The 23,709-nt window shown below is 40.5% G+C and overlaps 1 protein-coding gene and 1 pseudogene across 5 annotated transcripts in view; both read left to right on the top strand.

The window, feature by feature from the left end:
* Positions 1-466: 466 nt before the first annotated feature.
* On the top strand, positions 467-966 carry LOC118662460 (annotated as a pseudogene).
* A 2,471-nt stretch (positions 967-3,437) lies between these two features.
* Positions 3,438-23,709, top strand: part of CUNH20orf194 (chromosome unknown C20orf194 homolog) — a 137,163-nt gene continuing 116,891 nt past the window's right edge. For all 5 annotated transcript variants that reach the window (XR_004969914.1, XM_036321833.1, XM_036321832.1 and 2 more), the window contains exons 1-2: positions 3,438-3,615; positions 20,170-20,249. Coding sequence is in view for 4 of the 5 variants with exons in the window: in XM_036321833.1 (XP_036177726.1) it covers positions 3,533-3,615; positions 20,170-20,249 (163 nt within the window). In the remaining variant the exon portion in view is untranslated. The remainder of the gene's footprint in view (positions 3,616-20,169; positions 20,250-23,709) is intronic.

The raw sequence follows: 23,709 nt of genomic DNA, 5'->3' as shown, positions 1-23,709 counted from the left end.
AAGAATAGTCTGTTCAAGAAATGGTGTTCAGACAACTGGATAGCCACATACAAAAGAGTGAGGTTGGACTCTCACCTATGCCCTACATAAAATTTAACTGAAAATGGATCAAATACCTAAATGTAAGAGCCAAAAATATTAAACTCTTAGAAGAAAATGTAGGGGTAAATCCTCATGACCTTGGATTAGGCAATGGTTTTTTAAATAAGATAGTAAAAGTGCAAGTAACTAAAGAAAAAATAGCCTGACCAGCTTGGCTCAGTGGTTGAGTGTCAACCTATGAACCAGGAGGTCATGGGTTATGGGCAGGGGATGTGCAGGAGGCAGCCAATCAATGATTCTCTCTCATCATTGATTTTTCTATCTCTGTCTCCCTCTCCCTTCCTCTCTGAAATCAATAAAAAAAAAATGTTTTTAAAAAAGAAAAGTAGAGCACTGTTTATGCCTGGTGTTCTCTAAAGCTGAGATGGCAGCCAAGCACCCCCTCTCTGGGAAGTATACAGTTGCTATTAATCACATGGCATCTTATGAACTGCACATCAGTGATGCTTATTTTTCTATGGCCTGTTATTATATTGAAGACCCAGAAGAATCTCATTTTGTCACATTCTTTGAAAACCAAGCTGAGGTGAAGAGGGAACGTGGACAGCAATTCCTAAGATATCTATGAGGATGTGAGAGTAAAATCTGTCTTCCAGTTAGTAAAAGGCCTGAGCGATAGATAACTGGGGGACTGGAATACAAGGTCTAGTCTGCCCTGGAGTTGGAGAACAAGTTAACCAAGCTCCTGTTAGACCTGAAGACCATAGCTCTGCCAACAATGACTCTAATATCTTATGCTTCGTGAAAATGTACCTGGATGAACAGAAGAACAACACAAATTACCTGCAACACCAGCTTGTATATCATAAGGAATTAGAAAATCAGGCCCAGGAGGAGGAAGATCCATTAAAAAAAGCCTGCTGAAGTGTTAGGTAAATAGACCTAACATCTGAAAGCAACAAATCAAGTTTTCCCACTGTGGTAGGTCCCAAAATCAGCTACTGATGAACAAAAATAGATCCAGAGAGCCCTGACCGGTTTGGGTCAGTGGACGGAGCGTCGGCCTGCGGACTGAAGAGTCCAGGGTTCGATTCTGGTCAAGGGCATGTACCTTGGTTGCAGGCACATCCCCAGTAGGGGGTGTGCAAGAGGCAGCTGATTGATGTTTCTCTCTCATCGATGTTCCTAACCCTCTATCCCTCTCCCTTCCTCTCTGTAAAAAATCAATAAAACATTTTTAAAAAATAGATCCAAAGAAACACTGAACAGACAGTCCAACCTCAGAGACTTGTATGCATGCACATTAGCATAACCAATGGACACAGATACTGGGGAGGTGGGGGCTTGTCCTGGGGGTGTGAGTGCGGAGGGTGTCAATTGGGAAAAAGGAGACATATGTAATACTTTAAACAAACAAAAAAAGAGATATCCATGCAATGGAATATTATTCAACCTTAAAAAATGAAATTCTGGGGCGAAAAAAAGAAATTCTGGTATATGCTACAACATAAATGAAACTTGCAAAAATTATGCCAAATGAAAAAAAGTCAGTCACAAAGGACCACATATTGCATGATTCTGTTATATGAAATGTTTAGAATAGACAAAGCCATTTTAGAGAGAATGACTAGATAAAGACTAGTGATTCCCCAAGGCTAGGATGGTTGGGAAGAAATGGTAGAATGACTACTAAAAGGGTGATGAAAACGTTCTAAAAACATATCCATAGAGTTGTAAAAAAAAAAGAAAGAAAGAAAGAAAAGGTAATAGCAGCTGTCACAAGAATTGAAAAAGTTGTCTTTTAAAAATCTCATGGCTTTGACATTGCACTTGTCACTAGTCCAAACTCATAACGGCGAGAATTGAATCTTGGAAGGGTTGCGAACCTAGGACTTGACAAGGTGGGGGAATATTGAACTCAGTATGATTAAAAGGAAAAAAAGAAGATTAATTTCTCGTCGGTCAGCAAAAGAAAGCTGTACTTGTAAGGCACCATCTCCCTAAACAAAACCAGAACTGATCTTATGGGTTTGGGGAAGCCTAGCGTTCAGGAATTGGCGGCTTCAGAATCGGGAGAGTCCAGCGACGGGCCGACTTGAGGCTCTGTTAGTGTGGTCACTGTTGTCAGGTCACCGTGAGGACCGGGGAACTTTCAGAAGCCTGGTCCCTGGAGTGAGGCACTTGCTGATTGGCTGGTGCCCGGAAGCGTGGAGCTGCCAATGATTGGCTCACTTTCAGAAGCCTGGGGCCCGCGATTGATTTACTAACTTTCAGAAGCTGAGTTACGGGGGCGAAGCTGTTGACCGGCTGACTTTCAGAAGCAGAGCCACTGTAGTGAGGCTGTCGGTGATTGGCTGATTCTCACTGTCTGTATACTGATGTGAAGTTTTCTCTAAATATCTTGAACTTGAGCCAAAAGTCTCTTCCTTCCTTCCTTGAATATGAAAAATAAGTACTTTTAATTTCTAGTCCCTTCTTTTGGTCCTCCTTCAGTCAAACCTGCTGGAGACACCATAGGGATTGTCCAGATCTTTTACTTGCGGAGGTAGGATTTTCAGCTGGTATTCCATTTAAGTGATTTAAGCGCCAATTACGTTGGTGGGAAAACAGCTCCAATATTTTTTGTAATTGATTGCAAAAATATTAATACAGGATATTTAAGGTATCCTGACAAAGTCAACACATGACAAAATCATTAACTACGTCCTGCATATACTCCTGGCAACACTGTCAAAGAGGAATTTCCCCTGCTTTACACACAAAAAGACCGAGACTCGGAGGGATTAGGTTTCTTGATTATGGCTCTGAAGTCGGGAACGCGTCAAGCCAAGATCTGCACAGAGAAAGGTCGGGATCCTTTGTGACCTTAGGAGCCTCTCACACCCATACCCAGCGCAGAGCTGGGCCCACTACCAACCTGAGGTCGGCTAGGTGTTGGAAGGGAGGGTGTGCAATTGGTCGGCAGCGGGAAGCGAGCAGGCCGTTCAGGAGGTGCCCAGCGCCCGGCGCTGCCCGGGATCCCGCTGCAGCGGAGGAAAGCTTTGAGGGAAGCCGAAGCCCGCTCAACGGGGCGGGGCAGGGCGAGGCTCCACCTCCGGGCGCGCCCGTGTGCGTGGCTGCAGGCGGCGCAGAGTCCCACTCCGTAGTGCGGAGCCTGAAGACAGGGCAGAGCGGCAGCGTGGCAGCCCTCTCCCCGAGTACGGGCGACCCCAGCGCCCCGCAGGGACCGCTCGCCAGTTCAGGAGGGGGCGCCGCACTGCGCCCTGGCGCCCGCCCCGCCCCGCGCCCAGCCAGTGGCCACGCCCCCAACGCCGCTCCCAGCCAACGTCCGACTCCGCCCCCGCCCCCGACGTGCCCCCGCGCGCCGCGCCCCCCGCCCACCCGGCACGCCCCGCCGCCCCGCCCGGCTGCAGAGGCCCTGGAGCCGCCCCGCGGGCCTGCACGACCCTCGCAGCGGCCAGGTTCTCCTCCGCTGCCGCCGCCTGCCGCCATGGACGTGTACTCCCCGCACCGGCTGGGGTTGCCCCGCGCGTGGTCTGCCGGCGGCTCCGGCCGCGGGTCGCCCTCCGTCAGGTACGCGGGACCGAGGCTGCAGAGGGCGGCCCGGCAGGGGATTGCGGGTTGTTGGGGTCCGACGACGCCTCAAAGCCCAGGGTGTGGCGGGGCATGGCTTCCACGCGGATGGTTTTTCCCTAAACGGCTCTCTGAGGAACGTTTCCCCGGGACCCGTGTCCTGTGTAGAGCCTCCCACAACGGCTCCTTGTGAAGGACCCCAGCGGGACATCCCACCCCATAGAACGTTTCCCCCAGCAGGGTTTTCTGTAGACAATCTCCATAGTCCTCCTCTATGGATGGGCCACTCGCCTGCCCCATAGATTATTGCCCTCAGAAACCGCTAGAGAGACGAGCCCCTTCCCCCCTCCACACACAATAACGCCCCTGATTAGAAACCTCAAAGGGGTTTCCCTAGAAACGGCTTATGTATAATGACCCCCAATCGGAAGTCTCCCCGAGAGCTTGTCCCCTTGACAGAGGCTTCCCTAAATAAGGGGGACCCCCTCCCCACTCCTACAGGCACACAGACACTGACAGTATCTTCCCTATTGCGCATGTCCTCGCCTCCCCGGCCCCAGCCTCTTCGCGACCCTCCCTCGCTCCACAATGGGGAGCTCAGGTTGGGGGACGTTGGAGGTCATTAGGGGCGCAGGAGGGAACACGAACTGGATGGATAGGAAAAAGAGGCTCGGGAACCCCGAAAGCGGTGGGCCCCAGGCCCCTGAGGCTACTAGCCTTCACAACTCCGGGGTGCCTGGCTTTGGGGAGGGTGATATCGGGGAGGGGCCCGCACCCTTTGGAGAAAGGAAAATCTGTTTTCGACTTCTGCTCCTGGTGCCTTTGGGCTCCTTGTGACCTTGATAGTCTGGGCATTGTTTGTGATGGAGCTGGCCTGGGACCGCCTGCGGAATGCGAAGGTTGGAATGATGGAGGGGTTGTGGCAGAGACCATTGAGACGGAGGGAGGGAGGGTGAGAGAAAGAAAGGGGCTTTGGCGCACTGCAAAACTGCCATTAAACCCGAAGGGGGTTATTTTGGTTTGCTTTTTCTCTATTTTAGCCACTTAATAAAGCAAATATGGTATTGTTCCCTTGAAAGGAGATTTTGAACGTAGACGTTGGAACTGCTTTTTCTGTATCCTTGTGAAGGTGATTACGGCATCGTATTTTTAACTGTTTGCTCACTGATCTGTTGTTCTTGTGCTTTTTTTTTTTTTTTTTAATAAACCAAATTAATGGAGAGCAAGAACTAAATCTTAGAACCATGTTCCTCTCTTCCTTCCTGGCATTCCTTCCCTGCAACTAATGCGTGTTTGTTGAATGAATAAATGGGGAGGTGAGGCTAGATTCCCATGGTTGCATTTGCAAGTCCTTGTTTGCTTTTAATTTGGCAGGTGAGGTTGTTTGAACTTCTCCTCTGCCCTTCAATGGAATTCCTTGTGGACTTGACAGTTCCAAGTGTTTAGCTGCTTATGATAACCATCTCCAATCCACCCTAAGGTCCTAAACCTTTCTGGCAGACAGTTTCACTGTTAGAAAGTATTTGAATTTTACATAGAACCAAACGGCACTTTAGAACTTGGAACAGCCATCTGTTAAAGCCAGGCTCTCTGTAGAGTTGGGGTTCATCCCATCATCTTAAGTGTAGGAATCTTGAGTTTTTGAGACGTTCAGGGGGGAAAAAAGAGCTTCCCAGTGAAATCCATCGCTAAAATATGGTGCCTTCCCTGTTTCTAAAAACATGGCAGTGTGCAGTTATTTTTAAAGTAGTGTTTTTATGCTAAAAAGATAAATGTTGGTTAACTTTACTAGTCAAACTCTGAATCTTCCACTGAGTAGTTTGAGTGAAACTCGTTGGTCTCCAGACAAGGGGTAGTGCAAGGAACCCCAAGACCTGGCTGTTTTATACCTTTGATAAAAGAAGTTGGGTGAAGGTTCCCCTCCTTTCTTCACCTCTGCGTAACTGAACATGGTTTTCTTACCCATTCAAGCCTTTTCCCTGACTTTTGACATTGAACATTTCTAGCACATTTGGGCTCAGCACTTTCCTGTCACCTATACTTATCTTCCTTGCTTAACTCTGACTCCTGAGTGATGAAAGGGGCAGGCCTAACTGGTGAAGTTACATTCCTAAAGACCCATAGATAGTATTTTGCAAGTGTGTGGTTTAGTGGTGTTGTTTATTTTTGCAGATAAGGAATACAAATCAGGTGGCAAAATCTTGTTGCTTAGAACTAGAACATTTTTTTTAAAGGATATGGTGCTGTCCATCAGATATTTTTGGTTTCTGCCTCCTGGACATGTGGTAACGCACTTGCTTGCCCCCTTGAAGTTGGGTTTGGGTACGGCCTTGTGAGTTCCTCTAGGTCAATGAAATGTGCACAGGAGTGATGCTATACCTTCTGGTGTGCAATTTACCACTCTCTTTACTTCTGGTGACTGTTGGTGCTTCAGGTGGTGGCTAGTCCATCAGTCTGGGACGCAGAGCAAGCTGCCGAAGGAACAATAGTGTAAGAGGGCACAGTTGATTTGGGGCTCGATGTTGGAAGAATGAGTTGCCATTTATTAATTTGGAACACTGGAATAAGAGCAAGTTTGTGGAGAAAATAGAGCTCAATTTTGGCCTTGTTCATTTTGAGTTTTCTAATAGATATCCAAGTGGTGATATTGGGTAGGCAGTTGGATATACAAGTCTGGCATTTAAGAGAGAGGTTGGGACTGGAGATACCAACCCATATGCTGATGACTCCCAAATTTTTATTTTAAAGCTGTGAGACTAGGCCCTGGCAAGGTAGCTCAGGTGGTTAGAGTGTCATCCCGATACATCAAGGCTGCTGGTTCATTCTCTGTTCAGGGAACATACAAGAAGCAATCAATGAATGCATAAATAAGTGGAACAACAAATCGATGTTTCTCTTTCACTTCCTCTCTCTCTCTAAAAAAAAAATAATAAATACATAGAAAAAGCTCTGAGACTAGGTAGAGATGCAGAGAGTAAATGTAGATAGAGAAGAGGACCAACATCCAAGCCCTGGGCTATCCCATGTAGAAAAGACAAGTGTAGCAACATCTTCCAACTTGTGAGGGAAAATGGTTTTCTGCCTCCGAGATAGGAGAAGATTCCGGGACAGTGGAAAGCCAAGTGATAAATACTGACGAGGACTAAGAATAGACTGTTAGATTTGGAAATGTGGAGGTCAGTGGTGACTTGGACAAGAACCGTTTTCATTCAGTGAGTTCAAGAGAAAATAGGAGAGAAATTGATGACAGTCAGTATAGATAGTCATAGTGATTTTGTTTCAAGGATTGTTATAAGGGAAAGCAGAGTAATAGGGCTTTAGCTGGGTGGGCATGAGTGTTAGAGTCCTTTCTTTTTTTAGGTGGGCAGACATTTTAATTATAGCATGCTTGTAAGTTGATGGGAATGATGGAGTACAGAGAGGCAAACTGATGATTAAAGAGAGAGAAGGGACAGTTTCAGAAGTGAGGTCCTTAAATAGGTGAGAGAGAATGAGATCTAGGACATACATGGATATGTTGATCTCAGGCTAAAGTAGTGCATGGACAGTTCATCTGTGGCAATTAGATGGACACAAATGCTGGTGCAGTGGTAGCTTGGTAGTGCAAGAAAGTGGAAGTTCTCTTCTGATTACTTCTATGGTTTTAGCTAAACAAGAAGGACGTCTGTCAGCTAAAAATGAAAAGGGGGAGGTGTTGAATGTTTAAGGAGAAAGAAGGTATAGCATTCATCCAGTAGAGTGGAGAAAAATCAGTTGAATAAGGAAATATTGCCTTATTAGGATTGCCAGGAAGCACCAAAAACATACCCATTTGGTGTTTGTTGTCATAATTTAAGGTGATACCCAGTTAGTATGGTTATATGCTTTTCCTTTAGCTGTATTGAGCTGCTTCGATGTGGGCACTGTGGGAGGGAGTAGCTGAGGTAGGATAGAGAACATCATTAGAAGACGGGAGTAAAGGAACAGAGATAAAGGTAGTGGAAGGAGCATCTATGCATATTGAGAATATCATGAATTAAGGAGGGAGTAGTAATAGCAAAAGAGACCATGATCCGGAATCTCAAATCTTCAGGGAATGTGGAGGACAGAATGACCCAGAGGTTTGTAGATATCTGTAACAAGGAGGAATAGTGGGTGGTTATTGTTTGATGGCATGAAGAAATCATGCAAAATGAAATAAAATTTCTCAAAACCGAAGGACATAAGTTTCCAAATTCAAAGGACTCGCCAAGAGTTCAGCACAATTAATTTAAAAATAGCCATGCCAAGGCACATCATCATGAAAATTTTGAGCACTATAAAGACAAAAGAATATGTACAAATCACATAGATAGATAAGGTCAGGAACTGTAGAGTTGGAAACTAGAAGATAATGGAAAAAGCAGTGCCTTCTGAAGGAAAATGGATTCCCACCCAGAATTCTGGATCTAACCAAACTCTCAGGCAGGTGTGAGGGAAGGATACAGACATTTCACACATGCAAGCTCTCAAAGTTTGACCTTCCGTACAACCTTTATTGAGAAGCCATTGGAGCTGTGCCCTATCTAGCAAAACAACATGATTAAGGGATTCTTGTGTGGGGGCTTCTCTATTCCATGTACAAGTTGGATTTCTTCCTTGTTAAGGGACTCATAAGCAAGGACCATCTTTGTTACCCCTGGGAATTATCAAAGGGATGGGACTTCTTAAAATTTATTTTTTAATATATTTTTATTTATTTCAGAGAGGAAGGGAGAGGGAGAGAGAGATACAAACATCAATGATTCGAGGGAATCATTGATTGGCTGCCTCCTGCACACCCCCTACTGGGGATTTGCCAGCAACCCAGGCATGTGCCCTGGATCAGAATCGAACCTGGGACCCTTCAGTCCGCAGGCCAACACTTTATCCACCAAGCCAAACCAGCTAAGGCAGGGATGGGACTTAAAAAAAAATATGGTGTTTTTTGTTTTGTTTTGTTTTGTTTTTAAGAGAGAAAGGAAGAGAGGGAAACATTGATGTGAGAGAGAAACATCTATTGGTTGCCTCCCACATGCACCCCATCTGAGGACCAAATCCACAACCTCGGCATATGCCTAACCAGGAAGCGAGCTGGTAACCCTTCTGTGCCGGCACATTGCTCAACCAACTGAGCCACACTGGCCAGGGCTGGGATGGGACTGCTTTTTATTGCCATTTCCCACAGTGCATGCCCTAGTGCTTAGATCAGTGTCTGGCATATAGTCAGCACTCACTAAATATGAACTGCTGTTGTTAGCTATTATGCAACACTGCTTGCAGTAATTATTTATTGAATGAATAGAGAATAATTGCAGGTGAAGCTGTGGGCTATGTTAAATTTCATGGATATTCAGAAAATGAAGAATCACAGTTGTGAGCTAGATGGTGAGAAGGTGGTTCACGATAGTGATGTTCTACATAAGTAAAGCCTCACCGAGGCAGGTTATCTCTTCAGAGGATGTTTATTGGCCAGTTACCAATGCTCATGGTTCTCTTGGGTTTACAGATCTACAGAAGTAATTGTTATTGATGTAATACAGATGGTCCCTGCCTTAAGAAAACTCAAAATGCAAAGCAAGACTATGATCTTGTATGTCTGAAAATGTGAAGTTTCACCGCCAGTATACTTGCTTGGATGCTGGCCACCTTTTGGTGTACAGGACAATGCCTCAACCAACTGAACTACACTGGCCAGGGCCAGATTTAGCATGCTTTTAGTAGTCAAAGAAGTGGGGGGAAAGTAATTGTGGATGCTTTGTGAATGAAGACTTGAGAAACTGACTTTACAAAGAACAGATTGTTTGAGGAAATGCTCAGAGAAAGCTGGAGAAAGGAAGAACATGGAAAATAAGACGTTATACTAGAATATAGTGAACAGACTTCCAGATAGCATTTTCCAGTTGTGCTGGGTAGTATTTTCTGAAGTTCTTGAATTTAATTTCTAGAATGTCTTGTGTACCCCAATTCATTAAATATGTGTAGGCATGAATTGCAATTGGGTACGAGTTTTAACTATTTTAGATGAGGTGGCCTATCAGTTAGGAACTACATTTTGCAGCTGGTAAAAGACACTTACAATATTGACTTAACTTTGGGGTGTATTGTCTCTTGTAAAAGATATCTAGAGAAGGGCCGGCTAATCCTAATATAAAGTCACCAGGGAACCAGGCCTCTTCCGTGTATATATTTTGCTATTCTGAGCATGTGGGCTCCTTATTCTTCATAGCTTCTTAGTCACAAAATGGCTGTAGGCTCTCCAGCTGTGATATCATGTCTGACAGGCAAGAAGGGGAAAGAGAAAGGACAGCTTCCTGTTGAGTCAGTTCCTTCCTTTCCAAGAGCTCCCTCAGAAACTTCCACCTAATATGGCTTCTGCATAGCTTGTTGGTCAGCTCTAGAACAAGTGAGAATTTAGCAAGTTGTTTGGAAAATGTAATGGACTAAGGATGACATTCAAAATAGGAACAAAAACTATAAAATACATCGGAATCAACCTATTAAGGAATGTATAAGACTTCTCTAAATAAAAATATAAAACTTGACAGAAGGGTATAAAACAGAGAGGGATGAATGGAAAGACACATCATGTTCCTGAGTGGGAGCTCAGTGCTGTCCACACTCAGTATGATCACAATACAAAATATGAATGGGAATTTTTATGGATCTTAACAAGCTGATTTTAAACTTCATCTTAAAGAGAAAGTGCTCAATAAAAGCCACAGAATCTTTGAAACAATGATAAGAGGATGTACCTTGGCAGATACTAAAAATAATCCATAAACTAGAAAGTTCAAGAGATGACATTTAAAGCTCCAATTATTTTTTAAGTGTACTAATTCTGTGAGTATAGGTAAATGGATCAAATAAAGCTAAAAAAGATCCAACAATATATGGCAGTTTAACATATGCTAAAAGTGGCATTCCATATCAGAGGATTAAAAGGGTCATCAGGATATGGTCTTGAGACAATTATATTTTGAAGGGGAAATATAGTCAGATTCCTGCTTCACAAAGGTTAAAAGCAAATTCCAGAGGAGCAAAGAGCTAAATGTTTAAAATACACATACACGTGTAATTAATGAAATATTGGTATTTTATTATTATACTTTTATAATACTAGTACTAAGTGGGGAAGACACAAAAGGAAGACATAAAACCCATAATCTTAAAAATAAAATTAAAAAATTTAATTATATAAGACTTTTAAACTTCTGCCTGAAAAAAGATACCATACAAAGTTTAGAAGTTTGAAAAAAATATTTGCACCATATGGCCAAAAAACAACTTTTAAAGTATGATTGAATATATATAAATTATTTAGGGGAAAAAGACCAAATGACCAAATAAAAATGGACAAAGAACACAAATATGCATTCATAGAAAAATATAGCTGATCAATAAACATATGACAACCAACCTAGTGATTAGGGAGAATATAACTTAATTAACATTAGTTGAAGAGTGACAACATGGTTTGGAAAGTTGTGGGGAAACAGGTATTCTGAGAAATTGTAGGTGAGTGGGTTTTTTATGTTTTTTTGTTTGTTTTTTGATTCATTGGCTGACTATATTGACAAGATACTGATTAGTTACATGTTGAAAAAAACATACAATACAAAATACAAAAAAAAGTTGGTTCCATTCCTGCCCGCTCTCCCTCTTATCCACCCCCCCCCCCAAGTACTCATCATCATGATTTGCTCTCAGAGTCTAGATGAGTGTTTTAAGAAAACAATTTGGTAAGATCTATCAAAATTTAAAATGCAGATACCTCTTAACCTGGCAGTGTTACTTTTAAGTCTCTACCTTCCAGAAACTTCTGTACTTATGACAAAGATGACTGTATTAAGGTTGCCCATTTTAAGAAGAATTGTTTGCTTTGCAAAATAGTACAATTCCTGAATGCTCAATGCTAGTGGCTGGCTAAATAAAAACAAAAGAATTCAGTGCAATCATTTTTAAATGAGGATGGGCTCTATGGACTAACTTGGGAAGATCTTAAGGTATAATGGTAAGTGGAAAGAGCATGTTTCAGAACAGCTGCATATCATGTTTATGATTTTATGTAAAAAAAAAACCAAAAAACTCACCTGACTAAATATTTTACTGTGAGAGAGTCACACCAAATTGTTCACAGTGGTTTTCCATGATAAGGTAAATCAGATTGGTATGAGAATTCACTTTGTAACATATTCAAAACACAGAACATACATAGGAGAATATATTCGTTTTTATTGAGTTTTGAAAATCAAAAGGTTAGCATAAATTACAGAGGAAAAACAAGCAAAAATAAAATTTTCAAGTTTTTTCTTCATTTCTAAGGAACCAGGATAATGAAATACAAACAAAGAAGAAAATAAACGTGGCGGTGTATACAGTAACTGTTATAAAAGCAGTGAGTGGTGAATTAACTGTTACATATCAATCAAAAGATGGGAAGAACAGAGATAATTGTTCAGAATTTTAAAATACTGTATCTGTGACTAATTTTATTGTCAGGAAATCAGTGAGGTGAGGTATATCAGAAAGAAAAGGTTCAGAGTTGGGGTACCTGGTCACTCAGGGTCTGGTGCTGTTAATCTTTATTCAGCCTTGTGGCCTTGAGCAAACTGCTTCTGTTTAGGCTTTGGTTTCTTCATCTTGTGGCCCGTCTACATTCTGAGTCTGAATCCAAGGAAAGTTAGAACTAAAGTATAGTATACAAGCAGCATATTTAACATAAACTGCAGTATTGGGTCTGCAGATATTCTAAAGGAGTTATGGGTGACCAGAGGCTGTCTACCCAGGATATGCTAGCTTTGCTCAGGTAGACCTGGGAGCTAGAGGGCAGTACTATTGCTGAGTGGGCTTGGTGTATGTGTGAAAATATATATTAAAAAAAGGTCTGGATGAATACATAAACTCATAATGGTAACCTCTGGGGGGTGAGGAACAATGAAGACTTTAGTTTTATATGTAATATTTCTTTTTTTCCATCAAAAAGTATAACAAATTAACATTTTATATGCATAATTTAAAAAGGCACTACTGTAGATTAAAGCAAATGTGCTAAAATATTAAGTCTGGGTGCTGGGAATATGGATGTGGTTTTTTTCCTATATACTCACCAGGTCTTTTTTTTTAATAGGCAAATATTTCAGTAAGTAACAAGTTTAATGGTTCAGTGACAAATAGACTATGTCTGGTTAAAAATTAAATTTAGGGAGCAAGAAAATGTACAAACGAAAAGGAGAACTGAATTTAGCTTTACCCATTTGACAAGAAAGTAAGAGATATCAATGCTTCTACTTTATTTGGCCAGGATACTTGTAGAAAAGAAACTCTTTGTTTTTGTGTTCAGTATTGTCTTGGCTTTCTACAGTAGTAGTGGGGGAGCTGTTTGTTTCCTGGTCACATGAACTACTTATGCTTTTGTCACTGGCTTCTTGTAAGTTTGAAAACCAAAGAGTTCTTGGTAACCTTGGTAGCCTACTGTCCAGATGGGTAGGGAAATGGGCCAAAGGACAAACTTGATGAAATATTTCCAGTGTAGAGAATGATTGCAAAGTCAGTCTTATGTAAAACATGAAAAAGTGAGGAGAGACAGGCAGTCATTTCCCAGGGAAAGAAGTTTCCTTTAATCTTGATAGTCTTGCAGTTTCTGTTATGCTACTTCTAAAACCCTAAGTTACTCCACATGTTCCCCTTATCTCCAGCTCTAGATTTGTATTATAAAAATGTTCAAACAGTACAGAAAAGGTAAAAGAATAGTACAATGAATGCTTGTTATACCTATCACTTAGATTCAGCAATTTTTTAACATTTTGCTATATGTGCATTATTTTTATTTTCTTTCCCTTTTTTCAGGTAAGTTGCAGACATCACTTCACTCCTAAGTAATCCCTCATGTAGCTGCTAAGAAAAAGCACATTCTACTATTTCATCATATCATCTCACCCAAGAAAGTTAACAGTAATTGCTTACTATCATCAAATACCTAGTCCACATTCAAGTTTTCCCAGATGTCTCATGGATGTTTCACTTTAAAAAAACAATCATATTACATTTGTCCTGGCTGGTGTGGCTCAGTTGGTAGGCATCATCCTGTGTACCAAAAAGTTGCTGGTTCCATTCCTAGTCAGGGCATATGCCTGGGTTATAGGTTCAATCTCTGGTAGGGGACAAGTAGGAGGCAGCCGATAGATGTTTCACTCTCACATTGATGTTTTACTCTCACATCACTGTTTCTTTTTTTTCTCTTCAAATTGTGAGAGTAGCTCTTTTATTTTTTTTCTCTGTTTATTGATTAAGGTATTACATATGTGTCCTTATCCCTCTCATTGCCCCCCCCACCCCCCGATCATGCCCTTAACCCCCTGGTGTCTGTGTCCATTGGTTATGCTTATATACATGCATACAGGTCCTTTGGTAGATCTCTCCCCTTTACCCCCACCCTCCCCTACCTTCCCTCTGAGGTTTGATGGTCTGATTGATGCTTATCTGTCTCTGGATCAATGTTTCTCTCTTACTCTCACTCTCCTTTCCTCTCTCTAAAAATCAGTAAAAATATTTTTTAAAAAACATATTACAGCCTGGCCACTGTTGCTCAGTGGTTGAGCATTGACCTATGAACCAGAAGGTCACAGTTTGATTCTCCGTCAAGGCACATGCCAGGCTTATGGACTCAATCCCCAGTAGGGGGCGTGTAGGAGGCAGCAGATCAATGATTCTCTCTCATCGTTGATGTTTCTTTCTCCCACTCCCTTCCTCTCTGAAATCAATAAAAACGTATTTTTTAAAATCATATTACATTTCATATGTGGCATTGTATTATTATTCTTTAATCTCTTCTATATTAGAAGAGTTTTCCCTCTTTGTTATTTTTGTTTTGCATGAGATTGGCTTTTTATAACTTAAACAAATGTTTTAATTGTGATAAAATAAATATAAACGATGCCATTTTAACTACTTTTTAAGTGTACAGTTTAGTGGCATTAAGTACATTCACATTGTGCTATAATCACCACTGTCCATCCACCACAAAACTGAAACTCTGTACCTCTTAAAGAATAATCCCCCATTTTGTTCCCCCAGGTCCTGGCAACCACCATTCTTTCTGTCATTATGAATTTGACTATTCTAAGAACCTCATTAAGTGGAATCATACAATATTTGTCCTTTTGTGACTGGCATATTTCACTTACTATAATGTCCTCAAGGTTCATTCATGTTTTAGCATGTGCCAGAATTTCTGTCCTTTTTAAGATTTAATAATCTATTGTACGTATACCCCATAGTTTATTATTTTTCTGTGGATAGACACTTGCCTTCTGTCCTTTGATTGTTGTGAATAATGCTGCTGTGAACATGGATGTACAAACATCCATGAATCCTTGCTTTTAATTCTTTTGGCTGTATGCCCAGAATGTAATTGTTGTATCATATGGTAATTCTAGTTTTTATTTTTTGAGGAACCTCCATATTCTTCCACAGGGGCTGCACTGTTTTAAATTCTCACCAGTAGTGCACAAAGTTTCCAATTTCTCTCCATCCTTTCTAATATTTGTTATTTTCTGAGGTTGTTTTTTGTTTGTTGTGTGTGTGTGTGTGTGTGTGTGTGTGTGTTTATAGTAGCCATCTTACTTTTTGTGGGAGTGGTATTGAGGTCTTGATTTTCATTTCCATAATGATTAGTGATATTTTCATATGCTTAGTGGCCATTTGTATATCTTCTTTGGAGAAATGTCTATTCAATTTTGAATAGGTTTTTTGTTTTTCTTGAGTTTTAGGACTTCTTCATATATTCTGAATATTAGCCACTTATTAGGTAAGTGATTTTGCAAATATTTCCTCCCATTCTTTGGGTTGCCTTTCCATTCTGTTGTGTCCTTTGGTGAACATAAATTTTTAATTTTGGGGAAGTCTGATTTATATATTTTTCTTTTGTTGTCTGTGCTTTCAGTGACATAGCCAGAAAACATTGCCAAATCCAATGTCATGAAGCATATGTTTTTTCATATGTTCTCTTATAAAAGTTTTATGGTTTTAGGTTTACATTTAGGTCTTTACTCTTTTTAAAAATATTTTTTATTGATTTTAGAGAGATGGGAAGAGAGAGGGAGAGAGAAACAGAGAGAGAGAAAAAAAAACAATGTGAGAGAGAAACATCCATCAGCTGCCTCCTGCACATCCCCTACTGGGTATCGAGCCTGCAACCTAGGTGTGAACCCTGATCCTGAACCAGTAACCTTTTGCTCTGACACCATTTATTTGAATAGGTCAATGTTCATTCAACTGGCCAGGACTCTATTCTATTTTAAATTAAATTTTGTATATATGGTGTAAGGTAAGGCTTCAAATTCATTCTTTTGCATGTGGATATACAGTTTTCTCAAAACCATTTTTTGAAAAAACTGTTCTTTCTCAATGAATGATCGTGGTACCCTTGTCAAAAATTGCCAGTACCACACTGCCTTTTTAAAAAAAAATCTTACCTGAGGACATGTTTACTGATTTTAGAGAGAGGGGTGATGCTCCAATCCACTAAGCCACACCAGCCAGTGCTGCTTTGCTTACTGTAGCTTTCTAGTAACTTTTGAAATCAGGAAGTGTGTCCTCCATCTTTGTCCTTTTTTCAACATTGATTTGGCTATTCTGGGTTCCTTGAGAGTTCATATGAATTTTAAGATGGATTGTTTTATTTCTGCAAAAACGTCCTTGGTATTTTGATAGATATTGCTACAGATTTCTTTGTATAATATTGGCAGTTTAACGACATTAAGTCTTCCTATTTATGAACGCATATGTATTTCCATTATTGCTATCTTCCTTAATTTCTTTCAGAAATATATTAATGATCCAATTTCTCTGAATTGTCACCAGAATTTTGGTATTGTCATTTTTATTTTAGCTTTTCTAATAGGTGTGTAGTAATATCTCATTCTGATTTTAATTTGCATTTCCCTAATGGATAATGGTGGTGAACTGGTTTTCATGTGCCCTTTCTGTGTCCTCTTTGAAGAAATGTTCCTTCATGCTTGTTACCCATTTTCTAATTGTATTGCATATGTTTTACTGTTGAATTTTGCGAGTTATTAATTTATGTATTCTACTGTCAGATATGTGATTTGAAAATATGTTCTCCCAATCTTAGCTTGTCATATATATATATATATATATATATATATATATATATATATATATATATATATATATTTGATTTCAGAGAGGAAGGGAGAGAGAGAGAGAAATAGATACATCAATGATGAGAGAGAATCACCGATCGGCTGCCTCCTGCATGCCCCCAACTGGGGATTGAGCGCGCAACCCGGGCATGTGCCCTTGACGGGAGTCGAACCTGGGACCCTTCAGTCTGCAGGCCGACGCTCTATCCACTGAGCCAAACAAGCTAGGGCTTAGCTTGTCTTTTCATTCTCTCAACAGGGTCTTTTACAAAGCAACATTTAAAATTTTGATGAAGTCTAATATATCATATTTTTCTTTTATGGTTCATATTTTTGGTATTAAGTCTAAGAAAGAACTTCATAAACCCTGAGTCCTAAATTTTTTTCTAAAGATTTTATACTTTTACATTTAAAAATTATAAATGTATGATCTATTTTGAGTTAATCTTTGTGTAAGGTGTAAGGTTTAGGTTCATGTTTTTGTCTATATATCCATTTGCTCCAACACCATTTATTGAGAAGACTATACTTCTTTCATTGAATTGCTTTTGAAGCTTTGCCCTAAATTAGTTGGCTATATTTGTCTGGGTCTATTTACGGCTACTCTGTACTGTTCCATTGAGCTATGTGTCTGTCTCTCAACCAATACCACTCAGTCTTGATTACTTTAGCTGTCTAAGTTTTGGCATTATATATAGTGACTCCCCCCCCGTTTTGTTCTCCCCACCCCCTCCTCCGCCAAAAAAAAAAAATTGTTTTAGCTATTCTGGTTCCTTTGCCTTTTCATGTAAGTTTTAGAGTTATGTTATCTATGTCTACAAAAAATCTGTTGGGATTTTGATATGAGTTGTGTTAATCCTGTATATCAATTTGGAGAGAGTGGACATCTACATTATGTTGAATTTTCCAATCCATGGACACATTATGTCTCTCCATTTACTTAAATATTCTTTGATTTCTTTTATCAGTGTTTTGTAGTAAGTAGTTTATAAGTCTTATGCATGTTTTGTTAGATTTATATTTAAATAATATTGTACTTTTAATTTTGGTTTCCATGTGTTGTTTTTATGTAGAAATACAATTGATTTTTACATAGTGATCTTGCAAACTTGTTGAATTCACTTATGAGTTCCAGAAGTTTTTTTTGTAGATTCTGTGATATTCCCTACTTCATTTTCAATCTGTATGCCTTTTATTTTCTTGCCTTATTACATTGGCTAGAACTTCCAGTATTCTGTTGAATAGGAGTGGTGAGAGTAGACATCCTTTTCTTATTTCTCATTTTAGAGGAAAACTCACCATCAAGTGTAATCCAAAACTTTGCTTTGAAGGTTTTTGTAGACATACATTATCAAGTTGAGGAAACTTGTCTATTCCTAGTTTTCTGAGTGTTTTTATTATAAATGGGTATTACATTTTTTCAAATGATTTTTCTATATCAGTAATATGGTTGTGTGAATTTCTTTTCTTCTTTAGCTTTTCATAATGGTGGATTAAATTGTTCGATCTACCCATATGAACCAACCCTGCATCCCTGGGATAAACCCCCTCTTGGTCATGGTGTATAAAGGAAATCCTCACTTAGCATCAATGATAGGGTCTTGGAAACTGCAATTTACAAGACTAATTTTACCATAGGCTAATTTATAAAAACAAGAGTTAAATTCCTTTGGTATATTTCTGGTCACAAAAACCACCAAACTTGCAAATAAAGACTCAAAACACTTCTAATATTAAACATTGAAGTAAATGTGAGCTATACATACATTTAAGAAAGATTAATAAAAACAAGTAAAGTAATTAATTTCTAATCCACTTATTTTAGTCCAGGGTTGCAGGTGGCTAGAACCTCTCCTGGCAGCTCAGGGCACAAGGCAGGGACCAATCCTGGACAAGACACCCTTGTATAGCAGGCTACAGTCATGCACACACCTATACCCACACTCACTCAGACTGGGACAAATTAGACACACCAGTTCACCTAATGTGCACATCTTTGGGTGTGGGAGGAAACTGGAATACCTGGAGAAAACCCGCTCAGATTTGGAGAGAACATGCAAACTCCACACATATAGTGGCCCTGGCTGGGAATTGATTTTTTTTTTTTTCTCATCAATTTTATAACTCTTATTTGAGGACCTGCTGTAATTCTTTTTGTATGTTTTGAGTTCTACTTGCTGGTAGTTTATTAAGGTTTTTATATCTATATTCATGATAGATATTGGTCTGTTGGTTTTTTTGTTTGTTTATTTTTCTTGGTAATGTCTTTACATGATTTTTGGTATTACATGGAAGATTGTGAAGATCTTGAGGGAAGACAGTGCTAATGATCGCTAAGTCATGGAGTGGATGATTTGGGCCATGGGAATATCAGGAAGAACCCAGAGGAGAAAAGGAATCCTGGAAGGGAATTAGTATTGTTAGCTGGAAATATAGTTGCTTGGGTGAGTGTAGGGCAGTGTACCAGAGCAGACTTAGTGAGGGTTGGGGATGCAATCTGGTTGTCATGGATGGAACAGTTAGTATAGTTGGCTTGTGGAGAACTTTAGTTAATAATGATGTGATAGGGCTGGAAATATATTGACTTTAGGGAAAAATTAATTATATTAGTGTTAGGGAATTAATAATGGAGGTAGATCCTGAACCTGGAGGTGATGGGGCAGGCGGGGGGGGGGGGGGGGCGGGGGGACCCAGCAGAAGGATCATTCTTGAGCAGGAAATGGAGCACCTCTCTCTAGCGCTGCTGGTAAAGAGGAGGGGTTGGCATGGGAGCATGGGTCCTTAGAAGTGATATCAGTGCCTGGGAGTGCCTCTCCTTGTGCTTTGTTTAGGAAGAAAGGGATATTCCTAAGGCCAAAGGAATAATAGGACTAAAATGGGAGCAAGTACCCAGTGGTGAGACTCTCTATGGTAGAGTTGTGATGGTGAATCAGAGCTTGGTTTAGGTCTTTACACCAGTTTTTTTATTTGTTTGTTTTTATCTGTTTGATCATTTGTGTTTGGTTTTGACAGATTGGTGAGGTCCACAGTTAGGGCAAATCAGTGTGGAAATTCTTCAATCATCCTCAGAAATAAGTCTTTGGAGGTCTTTCTGCTAAGCTGCTGAATCCCAGTATTGTTCAACATTGACCATGAGAAGGCCATTGGCTCCATCCTCCGTTGAGCCAGAGAGCCACTGACCATCCAGTTTGTAATCAGCAGTTCAGACTTAGTCCTCTGACCAATTCTGCATAATTACGTCTGGAAAATAGAAGAGAAAGGAATATTTCCCTATTCGTTTGGTGGTTTTGATACCAAAACCAGACAAGGACCAGTTTCCATCCCTAGCAGTCATTCCTCCTCATGCCTTCATTTGCTGGTACTGAGGGAGTTGATTTCTGTTCTGTTGCAGCTGCAGCCGACTCCGCCAGGTTCAGAGCATCCTGACCCAGAGCAGCAAGTCTCGACCCGATGGGATCCTCTGCATTCTAGGTCAGTGCTTTTAACAAGGTGGGACTCAGGACTGGGGCAAATTGGCTTCTGTTCACAGGAAGATACTGATAATAGTATCATTGTGAGATCAGCCGTGGGTTAGAGTCCCCTGCTCTTGTTCCCCTGAAATCCATTGCTGTTGAAATGAGATTGGGTGAGATATCAGTAAGATAGAGAGTACCTACCACAGAGCAGGCACTTTGTACATATTACCTCATTTCTCCTTACAGCAAACTTACAAGGGAGCAGTGTTGTCCCTTTTTTTAAAAGGAAGAGGAAACTGAGATTCTAGGAGATTAAACAGACTTGCTCAGGGCCACAGAGTGGCAAAATTAGGCATTTATTTGTTCTTTAAAAATTTTTATTATGAAAATATATCATATAATTTAAAAATTAAGACAATACATGAGTAACAATGAACAGAGCTTCCCAACCATCCCAGATACCCACTCCCACACCCCAGAGATAACATTGTCAACTGTACCTTTTTTTTAAACACAAATGGGAACATTTTATGCATATTGTTGTTAACCTAATTTTTAAAATTTTCACTTGACCATATTAGAGTTTTTTAAATATCAGATTGACTACTTGAATATGGAATACTACAATGTTGCAGAAATTGATGTGTTTGAAGTTGGGCGTGAAATGGAGGTAAAAAGTAAACCTTCAGGACAGAACTTTATGTGAAAGTATCACTTAGGAAACTTGTATTTTTTTCCCCTTTATTATTTTTTTCTCATCACCATTTATCCCCCTAAACCAGCCGTGGGCAAACTACGGCCCGCGGGCCAGATCCGGCCCGTTTGGCTGTTCTATCCGGCCCGCGGAGCCGAAAGAGCGGAGGGTTCTCTTGCTCTCCCCTCCACTCCTTCACCAGCAGCAGTGTTAACATGGCAACGTCGGGAAACACGGCCGCAACTCCTTCTTCTGAGTCCAGTTTAAGAACCCATTGTGGCCCTCGAGTCAAAAAGTTTGCCCACCCCTGCTAAACCGTCCTCCACCTTCACCCACTCCCACCCCTCCAATCACTACACCATGTCATTGAGTTCTTTCTCTTCTTTTTTTTTTCTTCTTTGCTCAATCCCTTGAGACTTGTATATTCTTTTTTTAAAAAATATGTTTTTATTTATTTCAGAGAGAGGAAGGGAAAAGGAGAGAGAGAGAGACAGAAACATCAATGATGAGAGAGAATCTTTTTCTATTCCAGGATCCCATCCCCAAGATACCATGTTAAATTAGTTACCATGTCTTCTCAAGCTCCTATTGACTGTAACAGTTTCTCAGACTTTCCTTGTTGATGACTTTGACAGTTTTCAGGAGTGCTAATCAAGTAGCATGTCTCTCTAATAGGGTTTTTCTTATCTTTCTCACGATTAGAATGGGGTTAAGAGTTTTGAGGTGGAAGACCAGTAAAGTAACATGCCATTTTCGTCACATGATATCAAGGATACATACTATCAGCATGACTTTTCACTGTTTCTGTTAGCCTTGATCACCTGGCTACGGTAGTGTTTTCAGGCTCTGCACTATGAAATACTCTCTCCAGCTCTCCTTCCCTATGTCCTCTTCGGAAGGAAGTCACCATGTAGCCCACTCTTAAGGAGCCAGGAGCTATGCTCCATCACCTGAGATGGGAGTATTTACATAAATTATTGAAATTCTTCTGCATGGGAGATTTCTCTCTCCTCCCACATTTATTTATTTACACAATCATTTGTATCCATATGGACTCGTGGATATTTATTTTATAGTTTGAGTTATAATCCTACTTCCTACTTCAAGTTGTTCCAGCTTTGGCCATTTGGAGCTCTTTCAATTGGCTCCTGTGTCTATGTCCTTCCCTTTGATACACTCCCTCCAAAGTTTGTTTGTTTGTTTGTTTGTTAGTACTTTTGTAGTTTCTGGCACTCTTAGATGCTACAAGCTTATTGTGCATAGTTCCTGTTCCAGTCCTAAAGTCAGCCGTTTCTCTAAGAATGGTATTACTGGAGAATGGTATTAAAAAACAATCTGAGTGTACTCATTGCTGCTGGGATATCATTGCTTCCAGGCCCTCTCAGCTGACAGAGTAAGGAAATATATGTGTGTACATTAACTGGTGTGTATATGCACATCTGTAAATGTTATGTAATCATCTGTATTTAAATTAAGTTAAATATGAATTTATATTAATGTCTTTAGCTCTAACCCATTACCATATGGATCAGTCTAGTCTCCTCTTATTTATTATTTATTTTTATTTTTTTATTTATTTCAGAGAGGAAAGGAGAAGGGGAGAGAGAGATAGAAACATCAATGATGAGAGAGAATCATTGATTGGCTGCCTCTTGCCAATGTGCCCTTGACCAGAATTGAACCTTATGTCTGCAGGCTGATGCTCTATCCACAGAGCCAAATCGGCTAGGGCCTCCTCTTCTATCTTATCTATAAACTTCCATTCCACCACTGAGAAACATGGCACCTACCATTTACCATCCATTTAATTCCAGTATACCTGTGTAGTAGTATCAGATTTGTTAACCCATAATCCCCTATAGGAAACAAACTTTATCAATTAGAGCACAGTACTTACATATAGTTTCTTTTATCTTTAATTTTACATGGTCAGTCTTTTAATGTTAGCAATTTATGTGGCAATTTATGTAACTGGAACCCTTAGAAGGGGACATGCTAGGCCTATCCAATCCACTGGTTATTTTTAACTTCGTAGCCCTTTCAACTTTTGGCGTTATGTAAGCCAGGCTATTCCTGCTTTTGATTCTTTTTCACCCTTCCCTTCACTGAACTGTTGGATGGGAAAGAACAGCACCGTGCTGCTTTTATCGCAGCTGAGAAAGGAGTCCTCCCATATTAGAAGTCCTCTGACATAGGCAGTCCCGAGGCCTCTCTGCTCTGAATGACCATTACTTTTCACTGGTCTGAATGACCATTGGCAGCTCTTTTTCCCAGGCTCCAGCCATATTTTTATTCTTGGAGCTCCTTTTGCCGCAACTCCTTCTTCTCAGTCTCACACAGACAGCTGACTCCTGCCGTTAACATATCCCTGAGCTCTGGGCCTTCACAGATACCCAGGAATCAGGTAGTATATGTGTCTATGGCAGCCGTGGGCAAACTATGGCCCGCGGGCCGGATCCGGCCCGTTTGAAATGAATAAAACTAAAAAAAAAAAAAAAAAGGACCCTACCCTTTTATGTAATGATGTTTACTTTGAATTTTTATTAGTTCACACAAACACTCCATCCATGCTTTTGTTCCGGCCCTCCGGTCCAGTTTAAGAACCCATTGTGGCCCTCGAGTCAAAAAGTTTGCCCACCCTGGATGGCATTGAAAGGCAGTAGTGAAGGCAGTTGTTATTTCATTTCCTTTTTATTTCTGACCCAACCCAATGGACTATAAACTTCATGAGGGCCATTTGTAGGCCCAGCACACACACTAGTATCCAGCACAGTGCTTTAGG

The sequence above is a fragment of the Myotis myotis genome, unplaced genomic scaffold, assembly GCF_014108235.1.
Source record: "Myotis myotis isolate mMyoMyo1 unplaced genomic scaffold, mMyoMyo1.p scaffold_m19_p_9, whole genome shotgun sequence".
Classification (NCBI taxonomy): domain Eukaryota; kingdom Metazoa; phylum Chordata; class Mammalia; order Chiroptera; family Vespertilionidae; genus Myotis; species Myotis myotis.
Note: the sequence above shows the minus strand (reverse complement) of the source record. Positions and strands in the feature narration are given on the sequence as shown.